This window comes from Biomphalaria glabrata, chromosome 5 (genome assembly GCF_947242115.1).
Source record: "Biomphalaria glabrata chromosome 5, xgBioGlab47.1, whole genome shotgun sequence".
Taxonomy (NCBI): domain Eukaryota; kingdom Metazoa; phylum Mollusca; class Gastropoda; family Planorbidae; genus Biomphalaria; species Biomphalaria glabrata.
This window is the reverse complement of record NC_074715.1, coordinates 16,530,076-16,547,519: the sequence shown is the minus strand read 5'-3', so window position 1 is coordinate 16,547,519 and position 17,444 is coordinate 16,530,076. Positions and strand designations below refer to the sequence as shown.

The following is a 17,444-nucleotide window of genomic DNA, read 5'->3' as shown; positions in this document are numbered from 1 at the left end:
TTTTTCACAGCATTAAAAAGAAAAAAAACAAAAAAACAATAGATCTAACCTATCCAATCAAACTTGAGGCTTTGCTCTGTATATTTTTAGCCATCCAATCAAGGAAAAGGTTTTGTTTTTAAGTGTTGTTGTTGCTTTGAAATTAAAAATGTTTGTGTTCAGCACGTTTCTAGGGTTCTATATTTATTAAAGATAAGTTATTATTATTATATCTAGATCTAGATTCTATAGACTAGTCTAGTGTCAATAGTTCGCTACTACGGTAGATCTAGATCTATTGTCTAGATTCTAAACATGGAATTAACAAGAAATACACAAGATTCTGCTTATTGTGGACCGTACAAAGCAACACGTCTGGTAAATAATATATTTAAAATAATTTAATCATATAGATTCTAGATCTACTATCTTACTTTATCTAGACTCTAGATCTAGATCTCTAGATCTATATATTAATTATTATTTATATATGAAATTATCTAGACCCCATTTTTTTCTTCTATATAGAGTGAGAGTCTAGTCTAGACTCTAGTACAGTAGATACTTGACTAAAATAATAGATTTTATAGAATATTTACAAAATATATAGAGACTCTATAAACTATAAACTCTATCAACAGAAACTGTCTAGAGATAGATCTTGTAATTCTAGTTTAAAATAAAAGACAAGTAGATCTAGATCTAGTTAATTCTAGTTATGTAGATATTGGGGTGCTGAGAGGTTTACAAGGACACCAAGTTTATCTTTCTATGTAATTTATGTTATATAGGAGTGAAGTTATGGACTATTCTATCATTCTATATTATTATTATAAATATAGATCTAGGTTCTATGTAAAAAAAAAAAAACTGATTTAAAAAATGAATTTTTGTCTTTAACTCATCATAACTTTATACTTTATAACCATGATTCCATGATCTAATCTATCTATGGAAGCTTAAAATTTGGAACAAGTATACCTTATTTAACTTATAATACACTTTTAATTTCATTACTTTATCTCACATGCAGCTGCTATCATTCATTCACAGCTAATCAGCTAATCCAATTTTTTGTAAAACGACTTCAATCCTTTTTCTAGAATGCTGTTTGGTAGAAACTTCCACAGCTTTATAATATTTATATCAAGGTGTTATTTTACATTATAAATATATTTATAATGTAAAATAACACATTGACAGCATCATCTTCACTAGGTTGATTAAGCCTTTTTTTAAACAATGCATAGTACTTGATGATATCAACAAGAATTGCTTATAAATGTCTGGCGGTGCAGATCGCTGCATCATGGGGTGACTTAATTTAATAATATTAAGATATCTCCAGGATTAATGAATATACACTCTTTTATAGTTCTCTATTTCTGTCTCTAGATTTGAAATCTAATCTAGATCTAGATTATACTCTAATATTAATTTAAAAAATAATATAAATTGAGATGTTTAAAATCAAAGACATACACTGGACTTAAAAAATGTTAAGATTTTTAAACATTTATCAGAGCATTGTAGCTAATCCTTATATTATCCCATCCTAATACCCTTTTGCATTAAAAGACTCTTAATTAATTATTTTTTTCTCAGTGGAATGATGTGATTTTTGCCTTTCGCCAATATGTTCCATGTGGGAAACACAGACGTTACATGAAGACTTTTGATAATTGCTTTTCTGGAACATCCGCTGCTGAATGGCTACTGCATTATCTAAAAAACAATAATAACTTTAATGAAGAGGTTTCAAGGTGAGCTAAGAGTTTCATTTAAATGTTTGATAATGTTAAATTGGAAAACCTTTCTTGAACCTGATGAATAGAATTTATTTTTCAGTAAATATTTAAGACACGTCTCTATAACTTTTTTTGATGCACTTTTAAAATCAAGAAAAACCTAAAACCTATTACAGACAAAAAGCCCTTTCCTTGCTCAATAAACTTTATAAAGCTGGTATCTTCGAAGAAGTGAAAGTGACAAAAAGTATGCGCCACAAGCAGGATGTACAAGAGAATAGACTTTACAGGTAAATTTGGACAAATTCTTTTGTTTTGTAACATTTTTGGATGTTTCATTTAAATTGAAGATTATTACATCTTAGCGCAGTAGCCACTAACTCTACCACATCATCATAGTTTCTTAATACATTGAAATGTCAATTTTAAAATTAGCAAAAAACCCAAATTATTTTAGCTTAAACTCATTTGATACATTGATGGAAGCTTTTTATTTTACATCAGTTTTGAAAAAAAGAACCATACAATAGGTATAGCAGAATTTATCTTACTATGTTATCACTCAAAAGTGTCACCAAGTGCCCCGATTTTTCATAATGTCGATTGTCTATTAAACATAGGTGGTCATGTAATCCTGAAACTTTAAAAAAAAATTCTAACTTGCAGTGCTACATACATATAATATTTAATTTGTAAGCAATAAGAAATTTAGTGATGATTACTTTCAAAAAATGTAAATTTTGTTTATTAACTAGATTTTTGCCAGCATCTCCATCAAAGATGAAAATTTATCGCCTTCCACTTGCTCCAAGAAATGATTCTGGCATCAACAGGCCTCCACTAAAAGATCATTCAATCAATAAGCCTGAAAAACCACTTTATCATAAAGATAAGGATGCCCCTTTTCAAGCAAAAGAAGTTGCATGTACTGTGGAACAGAAGCCAATATCCAAACTTAGCAGAAAAATATCAATTCTTAAAAAAGAAAAAGGTGTGAAAGAGGAGGAAAGGAACAAACAAGACACAGAGAAAGAAAGTTACCCACCCTGCCATCTTGTGACTAGAATTTTAACAACTCGAGAGATCAAGGACACTTGGAAAACTATTTTTATTCACAGGTGTTTGATTTTCTTCTAAAACATTTATGTTTAAAAGTTTGAATGGATATATATATTATTTTTTTACAAATTATTAAGTTATTATTTGGTTTGGATTATCATCTTCATTTCCCCTCGTTGTAGACTGATGTTGTGCTGTAACTCTAACTAGTAATGTATTTCTATTTTCTGCCAGGCTTCAAAAAACTTTAAGTGTGAGACAGCTGACTGGCATCATCACAGAAGAGGAAATTGATGGCTATAATATTATGCACAATTGCATATATCTGAACAAAAGTGGCATAGTGACCAATTTGGATGCCAAAGACCACCTACCTCAATGGGTCATGTCTGCCATGAAATGTTTGGCTCGCTGTAAATACTCCATTTATTTTTTTATTATACATTTCTTCTTCATCAGTTTTTTTAAAATTATTTAACTATCTTCCTTGATTTTCATTCTTTCAAGTTTTTTACTTAATCCAAGCATTAGGATGCATTGTTTTTGGTATATACCTAATGCAACAGAAAGTTAGAAGCCTTTTTAAAAACTTTTATGCGAGTCTTGTTCAGAATGAGAACACAAGCATTGCGATTTTTTTTTTAATGAAAACTGAATGTGTATAGCTATTTTTATTTTCTGCAATTTTATAAAATGAAAGTATACCTAGGAAATTGAGTACTTTTTTTAAAGGCTTGTTTTATCTAAAGATATTAAATTTAAAAATATAAATTATCCCATTTTATATATTATTATATATTGTTTCAAAACTAGACATATTTTCCTATTTTTATTTCTATATATGTTTATATTATTGTAAAAAGAATGTTCCAATGTTGTTGTTGTTTTTTTCATGATAAAATTTAAAAAAAAATTTAGAGCTACCTCTATGCATAGACTCTTTTCAAACTGGAAATAGGAGCTATTGGGTTAAAGTTTTCAATTTTGTTTAGATCTAAATTCTTGTGATTGCAATCTAAATCTAAACATATTTATCAAATCTATTAATTGTATCTGTGTTTAGGGCCGGAACCACCAGAGCCAGGGTTACCTAATTATCCAGGATTCGAGAAAGATGTTTTTGGTGTTGTCAAAGACTATTTTCTTGGGCTAGATGAACCCCTCATACCCTACATATATTATGATGTCTTCATAAATGTTTTTGGTAAGTATCATATTGAGCACTATGTTAATATCAGTAAATACAACTTTTCTGTCTCAACACAGATTTAATTCTACATTCATGCAGAATGTAATATTCACCCAATAAACCTTGTTTTAAGTTTTCTTTATTAATAGGCATTTTTTTGTTTGTTTCAGTAATGGCAGGCAACAGTCAACCTAGACACTCCTCCCCTCATCACACTGGTCAAGGAGAGGCAAGCATGGGCAGTAGCCTGTGGACCTCTGCCTCGTTGGAAAACATTATCCTGAATTTCACTCGAAAGTACTGCTTGCTGGATAACACTGATCATACATTTGGCACCAATGAGGATCTGCAGTCGATTGGCCTGTCTCGCCAACACTTTGGTACTCAAGAAGACCTGCGATTTGTCAGTCACATGGATAAATCCTATTTAAGTTACAACAACAGGAAAGTTTTCCCAAGTACTGATGGCATGGACAAAATTCGTGAGGGTCACAAAAGTACTGACCATTTTCCTAATGTGGACATCTTTCCAACTATGACATCGTTTAAAAGCTGCCACGCCTTGTCCAAAACCACTCATTCAGCTGGTGAAGCTTGGCCAGTGTCACACCTAGATCGGTCAACTATTAGAAAATATGGATCCACACCCAATCTGAAAGTGTCAAGATATGAAACAGCATTTGGGCCTGATAACCGGACAGTGACAAGAATATTTTACCAGAATGGTATGACCACAGATTATGGTCACGATGAAGAGGATGATTTATATCAGCTGCCTCTTGATCGCACTGGGAATAAAGAAAAGCAAACCAGTGCTGACCTTGAGAGGTCACCAGGGAGTTCACAAGTCAATCAGATACAAAGCCCACCTCACAAATTTTTACCCAGGAGTAAGTCACAATATGATGTGACAAATCAGTCATGTGACATGACAGAAAACAAAAGCCTACTTAATATAAAGCATAACACAAGTTACACTAGCGTCAATAGACATTCAAGTTTTATATCACACAATGAGAGTATAAGCAAGAAAAAAAGTCTGAGTCACCAAAATTTAAATGATATGGAACTGTGTGAAAAAGACATGAGCCACTCTGTTTCTTCGTCTCCTGCATCAGGTAGCCTAGGCCCTAACAAGAGTCTCACACAGATTTCCAGGACACCTTCTTTAGTAAAAGCTTATGGCCCTGGTTACAGGCCTGTAAAATCATCAGAAGAAGAGGGTACCTCTTTGCTTAGAAGAAACAGAACTCAGAGACAAAGACCTGTTTCACTGACTGAAGCTGAGAAAGGGTCTTCTCTAGCTGTGACAACAGAGAACTTGCCAGTAATAGAAAATGGTGAGGCATCACTTCCCAGGCCTTACTCTGATACAGTTTCCACTCATCTTCTGTCACCTAAAAGTCATGCTGTCACACCAGATCTCCATTTGTCATACATAACCCCATTCTTTAGCACTAATAAAGTTCAGAGTTGTGAAAATAATTTCTTGAACTGTAAGTACTTTTTTTTTTTTACCTTATCTTAATAGATACATAAATTTACATATTTGCATTAACAGATATTCTATAACATATACTCATTAACATTATTATTTATATATATATATACACACACACAGTATTATCTTGCAAAAAAAAAAGCTATTGAAAGCTTGTACTATAAAATCACAAGTTTGCGATACAGGAGGTTCAGAAACTTTTTTTTTTCGCGTTTGTTAATAAATACATTCGTATTTTGAAAAACAATTTTAAATTCATTGCTAGCTTTAAAAAAAAAAAGGTATTGTCTTTAAATATTGATAGCAATCATTTCATTTAATTAACACTAAATTAATTTGTTTTTCTTTTACCCATTCCAGTTCCCAGAAATGGACTTTTTGAAGAGAGGGCTAAAAATTCTCTACAAATGGTCAGCCTTCTTCTGCCCCCTGCCAACAGAAGAAAACTTCACCTTCTGTTTAAAATGATGACTAAAATGAATTCGAACCCAAACCTCTTTCTTGATTATACCCAGACAACGCGAAGTTTGGTAAGACAAATAGCCATCATATGTATTTACGACACACACTGATGCTTTTTTATTATTATTATTATTATTATGTTAAAAAATTGGTGACTCTGGATGTGATAGAACAATATTTTTTTTTGATCTTATTGCAGCTCTTAAGTACTTTTTACAAAGGAATCATTCATTCTCAAGAAGACAGTGAACTGGACAATGTACTTGTCTTACAGCTGGTGTCCTTCATGCTAGATTTCTATGATGATATCTTCACTCCGCCTTCAGAAATTAAAGCTCAAGTTAGCAACAGACTCAAGATAATGCAGAGACCACAAGTAGGAATCATAAATGCTTAGTGCTACCCATATATTGTTGTTGTTTTTTTAATACTATCAAAATAGAATGTTGGAAAATATTAAATAAAACTAATTTTAATAAAACCCAAGCGGCTAGGGAATTAACTTATTGAAGTCTGCATTTGTTTTCATAATTTACTGTTGTGTGGTATTTGTGTATCCTGAATAAAAGTAAAGTACCCCTTTCAGACCTTGCTATTTAGAGGGCAGATGTGGCCATCAGTTTCTATGGCTGATCGTTATTGTGGGTGTCATGTGGCCAGCACAATGACCAATCACCTTTACTTTCCCCTACTAATGTCAGGTACTCATTAGATCTGAATGGACTCAGGGGCGCACTAAAAATTTCAGTCTTCACAGAGATTCAAACCCGGGACCTCTCAGTTTAGAAGTCAACCACTTTAACTCTCAGCGCCTGTATCCTGAACCACTTGTAGATTAAATTTTAAAGGTAGTACAAGTGTACAGCACACTGCAAAAATCACTCTTACAGCGCAATAAAGTCTAGTGAAATCATTTTTACATAGTTTTTTGATAGGTAAAGATATTCCATAGATGATTTCCATGTTGAACTATGATGAGGCTGTGAATTGATGATATTTGATTAGTGGGCATTTGTAGTAGAGGGCCAAATTATTTTTTATGCTGAAACATAAATTTGTCTATTGGTATGGCACCAGCATTCATTCTTAAATTATTGTTGTAGTCTCCTCAACTTTTGTCTGCTGTCCTGAGCATCATTTCACATGTGGTGTAAGTCATTATATTCTCAAATACAACTAAATTTTCAGTTTAATAAAAAATATTATTTCATTAATTCACAATGTGTTTAAAGGTTGTCTATTCACCAAGACCTGACAGAACTGTCAGATTCTGCCAGCAGACAACTGTCACTGACTATGAGAATCAAAGGATATCAACCTCACAGTCTGCACTGGCCCAGCTGTTGGAGGGGATTGTTGCCAATGATCATTTGGACACAAAAACAAAGAAAAAACATTTGAAACAGGTAACGTTACTGTTCACTTATAAAAACAATTTTTAAAAATAAAATGTCAAACAAACAATTTAAAATGGAGAACTTCAAAAAGGAAGAGACTTAGAGAGAACTGAGAGAGAAATGTGCTTTCTTTACTTACCATTAGTACTGGTAGCATTGAAAGCTACTTTTCAATTAAAGCCAATCAAGGCAGAAACAAGAAGTTTCTTGAGAATACTGTTTATTGATGGGTTTGTATCATATATTTTGTCATTCTGTCAGTCTGTGATGTACTGTGGACAAAAAATGTTATTATGGATCCAGTAACAATATGTGTTCTTTAAAAAATGTTAAGGAAAAAACATGCTCTCTGGTAAATACTCCACATTTTAAAGTTTTCATTGAAATATTGAGTCCAAGTGTTGGTTGTGCATCTTTAAAACCATTTAAGTGTCTATGTCTCTAATAAGATTTTTTGTTTTACCTAAAATCTCTAAAAACCCAGCAGGAAGTTTCTCTTTGCTTCCTTTCCACAGCAGCTCTGTTTACTTTATGTCTATATGATAATCTGTCTCACTTTTCTTGTCAACTGTCTTTGTTAATCTGGTTTGGTCTTATAAGATTCATGTGTAGCCTACACATCTATTACTTATTAAATCTTTTTTTTTTCAAAAACATTAATTGTAATTTTTGTTGTTGCATGTACAAGTTTCAAAGAACATACCCAACGATCTATGCACAACGTTTTCCTACACCTGAATCAGAAGCTGCAGTTGTTACATTGAAGCCAAAAGAAAGGAAGCCTTCAAAATCTGGACCCCTCAACAGACTAAAAGGCCTTAGATTGTGAAGCGTCATTGTTATAATTTGTCATATTTTGGGCATGTTCACATTGAATTTCAAGTCTTCCTGGTTCAATATAAAAACATAAGGGCATTAAATTTTGTAAATATGTTTACATTTTAAAATTGTAACAATGATCCTTTTACCAAAATAGTAATCCTTCTTTAAGGAATTATTTTTCATTATTGACAACTTGCATCTAAGTAGCAGTTATTATGCATACTATATATTGTCTCAATTTGAAGGTGCTATTTTGTAAATATCTCATTTATGTCGTTTGATTTTGTTTGCCTTTTAGACATTGTAAAATATGTTCAAGGCCTTTAAACTATGCACTAAGTGTCTTCTTTCAACCTCTAAAGAACACATCATTCTTTTCAATGTGTATTGACATCTCCCTCTTCCCTTGTAATCTTGTTATTTTTGATGATGTGCCATAATACCCTGCTAATTTGTATATAGTTTTGATTTCATAATGAATTCATGTGTTCATTGTATATTCACTCTGTTTTAATTTTTAAAATTAAGTTGCCTTAGTTTAAACAAAAATTACTTTGGCTACTAATGTCATTAAGAATAGTTTATTTTATATATTAGCATTTAATTCACTTATTAGACTATCTCCTGTATTTGTATGCATGCCAATTACATATATTCCAAAAAAAAATTTGTATTTGATGAATTCAATGCAATGTTTATTTTTTCAAATAGGTGTACATTCAATATAACATTCACAATTGTACAAGTAGGATTTATAACCTTTACAGCATATGCATTCCATACTCTACTAGGCTTGATTTTTATTTTCAATAGCTGGCCCTCTAGGTAACTATGTTTGGAAAAGAGAGGGGAGGGTTAGTTGGATGGCAATAAAAAGAAATAAAGCTCAAAGGTGTTCTCATATTGTTACCTTTTTAATTTTTAAAAATCTGCCTTGGGGTAGTATGTTTAAAATTAAGCCCACATTCCTCTTTATGTATACTCATACAGAAGCCCCGGTGTTCAATTTACAAAAAAAAATATACTTGGAATGCTAACAAAATGTACTACATTTCTACAACTCATACATTGGCAATAAATAGACAGATGTTCTAATTCATGTACCTCTTAAGTAGTAATACAAATGTAGTTATCATTGTAACAATTTCATTGGTTTTCTAAAAAGACTTCCATGCTGATAATCCAACTTGTCATAACAATTCAATTCTAATTATATACTTGGTATTACTGCTGATTTTGACCGTCCTAGTATTTATGTTGTTAAAGGCTTACTTCCTAGACAAATTAAATAATTTTTTTCTAGCTATGCAATTTATTAAAAACAATTAATCAAATGTATTCAAACTTGTATTGATACTTAATGAATCTTTTGTTTTTATACTTTTGAAATCCATTGTTCAACTTCATTAGAAACGTTAATATCTAGTCATTAAAATTCAATTTAATAAAATTCTTGAGTTGATTAATTCTTATAGTGTAGTATTTATAGTTTCACGATACCTTGAAGAAAGTTACTTTTTTCTCCTTTAACTAATGAAGGCCCTTAATTATTGTTTTAGATTATTATGTAGACAAGCATAGGGCCCATATATCAAAGGGTTAATTAAGAGAACTTCTTTAAATATATATTTTGGATTGCCACAATCATCATGTAATTTATAACTAAATAGGCTGAATAAAAAAACAAAGACTAAATGAATGTATATTTTAAAATGAAAATGGACATAATTTAATGTTTTTTAGAATTGTAGTAATTTTTATATTTTTAACATAATAAATACAGCAAATTTGTAAACAATTTTTTTTAGGGGTGGAAAGAAAAGCAAAACTTGTTCCTAAATTCATTTTAATGATCATGCAAAACTCTGTTAAATTCATTGTATGCTGCATCCAGATCAAAAAGCATCTGTCGAACTTGACCATCATCTAATTCTTCTGAAGCTTGCATATTTCCCAACGTGTCTAACCTGCAAAGATTATGACAAAATATTTTTATTAGTTCAAACATTTTTATCATAAGACTAGCTATTTAGAATACTATAATTTTAAGAGAAGATCACTACAATATACTGTATGCTGTATTAACAATGATACAATCTTAATTATTATAGATAGAAGTCTCTCTTCAAGGCAATACTGCCTGTAAAATGCATCCAGTGGTCTATAGGGAAAGGGCCATTAGATTTAAGGGTTATCTCCGAATACCATAGAAACAGCTACAAGGTTTGAGGTCATGGAGTGGAGTATCAACTAAAACATCTCAAAACAATTATTGCTAATAGTGAGTGAAAGGTGCTTGATAAAGCTATGCTTAAGAAAGTAGGAGAGTTGAACTCTGAAATAAAGTAATTGCTGCCTTGATGATCTTGGATGATTAAAGGATATGGAAGCACATTCAGAAAGAAATGCAGGCTTTATTGCCTTTGGCATAGGAAGATCTCTGCCTTTAAAAAGCTCATCAAAAATAAGCTGGTGGTTCTTCCTAATCGGTGCATGGATCAGAAAAATAAAATATTGGTCAAAGCACCATAGTTCATGGCAGATGTTTTGTGGAGTGGGCATACTGTAACCAAGACAACTTTAAGGAGACCTGCTTTAACTGGAAACCACAGTGTATTTCACCTGAGATATAGATAGACTAGTTATATGGATCCTCCTATTTTACTAAGAAAAGAAAAGTGTCTATGTAAAAAATAAAAAGGTATTCTTATTTGATAAATATTTTTGGGAAATGGCTGGGGGTGTTTAAGAAATTTAGATTCCAATAATGAAGCAGCTTCTTATGTTGAAAAGCAAACAGTATTCACCAAAAAAACAGTTGCACATTTTTAAAAACATATTATTGATTTAAAAAGTACATATAAATATGCACCTATGTTACATAAGTTTAGGCCTTGACAGAGCACCCTCTTTTGCTTTACGGTACCATAAGGAGATTGAAGATGGTTAAGGTGTGCTCTGTGGCATTTTACGTCTCGTGAGACGATCTTTTCCCTTTGCAACTTCTTGTGTGACTAAAGAGGCCAATCCTTGATACACAGCTGCGATCACAGGTTGGGCATATAAAATCACCAGGCGCCATTGCATTTTCATGATTACTATTTCAGAGAACATTAGCAGGTCACTTAATATTTTAGTGAAGTTTGCTAAGTAAAATAAAGATTATAAGCTTGAAAAAGCTGAAAATTAAAATTTTGTATTTGCTTGAAAAACTGGATGCATTTATAACTTGGTTTTAACAGAAGAAAAAAATAATATTCACACTAATTTTTTTATCAATGAGCTTGGTTGCTAGGTATGTTTTTGTTTGTTTTTTACAAATCCAAAGCAGAATGAACATGAGATACATAGAAAAGAATTTTTAAAAAATATATAATACTACCAGGTAAAAATAAAATAATACAAAGTTGTTAAAACTTGTTACCATTTTTTCACTCTTTGTTTGCCTTCAAAGTCAGCAGGTAGAAGACTTAACCTGGTCATAGTCTCAGACAACTCTCGTAGGTCAGGCTGGATCTGTATATTGAGGAATTTCTACAGTTAGCATTCGTGCATTTTAGATAATGAAAGAAATAAGGAGGTAACTGGTCATGAACAGTCTACTGTATTAAAGAGAAATGAAGATAATAGAAAGCATTTATTTACCAATTACAAATAGGCAAATATTTTATTTACTTTCAGCTTCTTTTGTTCAAATGGGACAGAAATATTTTCTAAGAAAGTTTATCACTGAAAAGAAGTTTTGATTGTTTTCAAAAACTAAACAAATCCAAAAGTGCTAATCTTGGAGAGAAAGGGGGAGGAGGTGAGGGTAAGAACAATAATGGTCACAAAAAAAAACAATTAATCATAGAACACAGAATTTATTTAATTTTATTATTGTATTCTTAAATAAATATCTTCTTTCTCATTCAATGGTTTGAATCTGGTGTGAGCACATAGAAAACAAGTTAGTGAGTGTAAACTTTTTCCAAAACCAGTGAGTGGAAGTAAAAAAATAGACACTGTTTTGAAAAGCAAAAGACACATAACTCCATTTTGCACAAAACAAAATGTACATTCCCTTGTTTCTGAGGACAACATAAAAAATGTTGAACCAATGTTAGGCACCTATTTAAGGGGGATAATTTGAGATCTGTAGGTTTGTAAGAAAACAACATTCTGGATTTGAGCATGAGACTCTCAATTTATCAGCTAGAAAACGATTAACCAACCACTGTATTAACAAATTCAATCACCATGATATATATACCAGCTAGCAAACGATTAACCAACCACTGTATTAACAAATTCAATCAACATTATACTTATAAAATCTAATAATTCTGGCTTAGGTGTCTGACAAAACTTATGTTGAAGTTGCATCTGGGCTGGTTCTAACAATAGTGGGGCCCTATGAATTTGCAAGGGGCCTAGTCAGAGAAGTATAATAAGTAAAACTAAGAGTTGTATTAGAAAATTGTTAAGTGAAAGGTGCCAATGCAGTTTTATTAATCGCGCATAACATTGGCATTTATCATATTGAAAGACACCCCAAAACGACAACTTTGTCTATTTTTATTTTAGATTTTTAATAATTTCAGATTTCCAGCACTTTTTATAATATTTTGCAATATCAGGAGATTGCCAGGAGCTCCTGGAGAATCAGGAGGCTACGGGAATATAAGTTATAATGGTTTAATTTAATAACTTACACCTAGAATTACCGTGGGCCAATGAAATGCGGGGCCCAATCTGGCAGCATAGGTTGCAGTGGCCTAAGGCCAACCCTAGTTGTGCTGTACCATTAACTTTACCCTGTTTCTTTTACATGCACATAAAAAAAAAGAGTCCACATTTTTTTAAACAATAGTTAATATTTACCTGTTGCTTTTTTATTTTGAATATAAGAAAAAAAAACAAAAAAAAACAGGAAAAGTTTAAAGATTAAAAGTTAGCCCTTACCTCATCCATAGCACGAATCTCTAGCCTTAGTTTGTCCATTATTGTGATAAATAGCTGGGGAAAAAATATGCTACAATTACATTATAGTAATGTTAAATAGGGAGTCTACATTTACATCATTTTGAATAAAAATTTCAGAGTGTAAGTAGAGATTTTTTTAAAAAACGTTTTTCAAAAGATTTTAGACAAGATCCTGTGACAATAAATGGTTAGTGTAACATTAAGTGCAAGGCTGGCTAAGTATTTGAAATTTTTTTTAAATAACTTTTTTAAAAGACTGCAACACTGGTTATAATTATGCCCATTGCAGATAGATCATAAGTTAATTGTACTTTAACAAATAACTTCCATAATATGCCATGATATTTCCCTGGAATTCATTTTTTGTTAAACTACAAAGGATACATAAAGTTCGTTGAGCCAACCATTCATTTACTAATAAGAACAAAACACCAACCAAAACTATTTCAGTGTTTTAGAAGTCATAATTTTGATGGTGGAAGGATAACAACTTACAGATACAATGTCTGCAATACATTTGCTAGTGTTGCCTTTGTCATCCTTGATAGTAATAGGCCTGTCCTCCTTTATCCTTTCTAGAGCAGCAGGGCAATCTAGCTGTAATAACAAAAATAACAACAAAATAAAAACAAACAAACATGAGAAATATTACAGCAAATGGAAAAAATATATACATTTGTTTTGTCAAAGTTTCCTACCCTGTATTTTTTCATGAACTCTTCAATAGTTGGGAAATCACTCTGAACTTGTTTGAATGCTGCTTTATACTGGACCAAAAGTTTTGAACATGTTGCAGTGTACCTAAAAAAAATAAAATGTTACCTTTTCAAACAACATAAAAATAGAGAATAACAAATAATTAGTTTGCAATTAGATCTCTTCAGCAACAACTAAAGAATGCATCCAGGATCATAGCAAAGTAAAATTGGTTATGCAATTTAGTGATCATACCTGCATCAAATATGCTGCACATGAATTATAAGTTTATAAATCTAGCTAGAGTGAATTTGCTTATAACAATATAGGATGGAACTAAATCAATCCTGTTCTAAGTAAAAAGTATGCAGCAAAAATTGAATGAAGAGTATTTATTATTGCTTTTGCATCTCTTTTTTTTCTAGTTCCAGTGTCATGTGCTCTGGTCCTATTTCTTTAGTGGTAAGTGGGATAAATACTGCAAGCAGGCTCCTACTATTCAAAGAGAGACATTCATAAACAGTAAAAACTTGATGATCTTATAAATTGCAAACATTACTTCAGAAGAGAAGATAATTATGTCCCATATATTATAAAGGAAAGATTTTAAATACAATTTAAAGAAATCATAAAGAATAACTCAGGACTAACAGAACTTGATGAATAGATCAAAAAGATTAGTCTTTAAGCTCAAAACTACTTACTCTTTGGCAAGTACAGCATCTCTGATATAAGCCTTCTCTAGACTTTGCAATGTGTTGATCACAGCATAGAGATCTGCCATGTTGTCATATCTATTTCAAGGAAATAAATAAAAAGTTTTCCTGGAAACTTTGTATTCTTTATAAGCAGTTTTCTTTGTGATAAATTGCAAATCATTTTAAATGATTTATAACTGATTTCTACAAACAGATTATTCTTCATGTCTTTGATACATTAATGTAACAAGAAATGCTTAGAAATAAAAATAGAAATTTTGCTTTGTATAAAAAAAATCTTGCGAAACTTACTTTTCTCTCTCTCGTGCTGTCCTGTATAATTTAACTTCCTGAAAAAAAAAATGAATACATTATTAAAGGTTGTAATGGATGTGAGAGATTAGGTTAAGACTTTTCTTCTTTCAAATACCTTTTTTTAACTAATGATAAAAAAAAGTCATACATGCTAATAAATATTTAATATCAACTATAAATATCTTTGGATTTGACAAATTAAATACCTCATATAAACCTGGATTATTTGCTTGATCTGTAAAATTGAAAAAAAAAAAAGAGATAATTTTACATTTTAAACAAAATTTGTGCTTTTTTTTTTTATTCTTAAAGCTACAATAAAATCAATGTACTACTCAAGTCAATTGCTTGTTTGTTTAGAGCTGTGGTTGTGAATTCTGACACCCATCCTACTGCATCCAAAACAATCCAATAAATATTCATGATTAAGTTTCAAATGCCAAGATTCAAGATGGGTAGAATAGAGTGGATTTTTGTGAATAACATTTATCTACTTTAATATAAAACAAACACTTTACAATTAGCTTTATTAAATATATTAGATGACATCTTGATATAATTTTTTGGAGGAGTAAACTATATAGATTTTCTAAGTCCAAACTAGCTTACATTTTACAGTGATGAGTAGGACAGTAGAGTAAGTGGTAGGATGGTAGAGATGCTAGACAGTAGACTGGATTGATGATAGTGTAAGTAAATTTGTATCTAGATCTAAATTATATATATAATATATTGTATAGATCTAGATCTAATATAATCTAGACTATATTTCTAGATTCTATAATGATAATGTCAATAATGACTATATAAAAATACTATATATGATTATAGATCTAGACCTTGATCTAGAACTTACTTGGAGCAGAGTTTTGTTGAATGCCTACTTGAGCAAACATTATGATGTTTAGAATCTAGATGAAGTATTATTATATTATAGTCAGTATCATGAGTATATATATTATTAGGTGTAGTGTACACAACAGTAATGAACTGTAATGTCAGTATAATTAATAATAATAAATAATAAAATCATTATTTTTTTCTAGCTCTAAAAGTCTAGATCTAGTTCTAGTAGTAGATTAGTAGAACTACTAGCTAAGATTCTAGATCTAGAAACACTACTAGACTCTAGATCTAATTTCTAAACTTTAGTCTAAATTATAAACTTAATAAACTTTAACTAGATCTAGCATAAACTATGATAAACTAACAGTTCTAATTCTAACTCAATTTAACTTTACACTTTTACTTAAAACACTTACTACTAACAGTGGTACCACAAAAAAAAAATTAAAAAATATCCACAGTAACTAGTAACTAGTGGTAGTCTGACACTACTGACAGTAACTTTAGTGAGTAACAGTAACTTGAGTAACACTAAGTAACACTTACAAATTACAAGTAGATCTATCTAGAAATCTAGATCTAGATGTAGATCTAAAAATCTAACAAACTTACTCACAGTCAAAGTTTGAAAGTGTAACAATTTAGAATTTAGTCAATTTCAAAGGCTTGTTGTTGTTAACAGTAACTTGAGTAACACTAAGTAACACTTACAAATTACAAGTAGATCTATCTAGAAATCTAGATCTAGAATCTAGATCATACTATACTAAAAATCTAACAAACTTACTCACAGTCAAAGTTTGAAAGTGTAACAATTTAGAATTTAGTCAATTTCAAAGGCTTGTTGTTGTTAACAGTAACTTGAGTAACACTAAGTAACACTTACAAATTACAAGTAGATCTATCTAGATCTAGATCTAAGAATCTAACAAACTTACTCACTGTGACTTACAAAGTAAAAGTTTGAAAGTGTAAGTAGTAATGCCTAGATGTAGATCTAGTATAAAGTAGTGTAACAATTTAGAATTTAGTCAATTTCAAACTATTCAAAGGCTTGTTGTTGTTAATTAAAGTCGTTTTTTTTTATAAATCCGCTAATCTACACATTTATCTATATGAACTTATAGATTTTAGTCTAGATCTAATAATAAGATATAATATAAATATAGACTAGTAGTTAGTAGTAGGTCTAATCATGGAATTAGTCTAGATTAGTAATACTTACTAATAGTAATAGGTCTAATCATTCATGATCTAATAATATAAACAATGATTTATTTATTTTTCTCACAAGAGAACTCTACTACTATTTCTATCTAAACGTAAGCCGCCGTACATCACTAAAGCGCTCTCAAAATTTAAATCTAGATTCTAGATATTAGATCTAATTTCTATATTGATGGTCAGAGTAGAATCTAAACTTTTGACTAAATCAGTTAATTTTAAGAATAGATAGTTAGACGCCACATGTGTAAAACCGTTAGATTTTAGAATTTGACTGTATTTTAGAATCTGTTCTAATAATAGAATGTAGCTCACGGTCACACAGAATATGTGTCGTAAGGTCAAAACTCACTGGCCTAGATTTGAAATTAAAATCACAATACACAGTAGAGTCTATTACTATTAGTATTTATAAATTAAAAGGGTCTACTACGGTCTAGTATTTACATAGATCTACTAGAGTAGACTATTAGTCTTTTAGAATAGATCTATATTGTTATATTAGATCTAGTCACATAGAGTAAGATTTAACTTAATTAAGAT

General features: G+C 30.7%; 2 protein-coding genes across 10 annotated transcripts; one reads left to right on the top strand and one right to left on the bottom strand.

The window, feature by feature from the left end:
• The first annotated feature begins 21 nt into the window (after positions 1-21).
• On the top strand, positions 22-8,707 carry LOC106064318 (DEP domain-containing protein 1A-like). The gene is made up of 11 exons (XM_056028703.1): positions 22-357; positions 1,585-1,742; positions 1,904-2,017; positions 2,483-2,845; positions 3,021-3,199; positions 3,850-3,990; positions 4,146-5,471; positions 5,837-6,006; positions 6,138-6,314; positions 7,171-7,344; positions 8,024-8,707. The coding sequence occupies exons 1-11, from the start codon at positions 295-297 to the stop codon at positions 8,162-8,164; spliced, it is 3,006 nt and encodes a 1,001-aa protein (XP_055884678.1). The 5' UTR covers positions 22-294; the 3' UTR covers positions 8,165-8,707.
• Positions 8,708-9,854: 1,147 nt separating this feature from the next.
• Positions 9,855-17,177, bottom strand: LOC106064315 (vacuolar protein sorting-associated protein 28 homolog). Of its 9 annotated transcripts, XM_056028712.1 has the most exons (11): positions 16,145-16,211; positions 16,094-16,112; positions 15,688-15,742; positions 15,038-15,066; positions 14,829-14,866; positions 14,523-14,612; positions 13,821-13,923; positions 13,618-13,719; positions 13,102-13,155; positions 11,582-11,673; positions 9,855-10,124 (listed from the first exon to the last, which is right to left on the bottom strand). In XM_056028712.1, the coding sequence occupies exons 3-11, from the start codon at positions 15,725-15,727 to the stop codon at positions 10,004-10,006; spliced, it is 669 nt and encodes a 222-aa protein (XP_055884687.1). In that variant the 5' UTR covers positions 15,728-15,742; positions 16,094-16,112; positions 16,145-16,211; the 3' UTR covers positions 9,855-10,003. The 9 variants fall into 9 exon arrangements, with proteins under 9 accessions (XP_055884687.1, XP_055884682.1, XP_055884681.1 ...); XM_056028707.1 differs by lacking the exons at positions 16,094-16,112; positions 16,145-16,211 and adding an exon at positions 17,100-17,177 and having other exon boundaries at positions 15,688-15,744; XM_056028706.1 differs by lacking the exons at positions 16,094-16,112; positions 16,145-16,211 and adding an exon at positions 16,903-16,945.
• Positions 17,178-17,444: the final 267 nt, after the last annotated feature.

What these genes read in the sequence shown, in the direction of transcription:
- LOC106064318 (XM_056028703.1), top strand. Translation starts at nt 295, where the DNA reads ATGGAATTAACAAGAAATACACAAGATTCTGCTTATTGTGGACCGTAC. An exon ending in AAAACTATTTTTATTCACAG is followed by an intron (nt 2,846 to 3,020) that starts GTGTTTGATTTT and finishes ATTTTCTGCCAG; the next exon opens with GCTTCAAAAAACTTTAAGTG. An exon ending in CCCAGACAACGCGAAGTTTG is followed by an intron (nt 6,007 to 6,137) that starts GTAAGACAAATA and finishes ATCTTATTGCAG; the next exon opens with CTCTTAAGTACTTTTTACAA.
- LOC106064315 (XM_056028707.1), bottom strand. Translation starts at nt 15,727, where the DNA reads ATGTTTGCTCAAGTAGGCATTCAACAAAACTCTGCTCCAA. An exon ending in ATAATCCAGGTTTATATGAG is followed by an intron (nt 14,867 to 15,037) that starts GTATTTAATTTG and finishes TTTTTTTTTCAG; the next exon opens with GAAGTTAAATTATACAGGAC. An exon ending in AGTTCATGAAAAAATACAGG is followed by an intron (nt 13,720 to 13,820) that starts GTAGGAAACTTT and finishes TTGTTATTACAG; the next exon opens with CTAGATTGCCCTGCTGCTCT.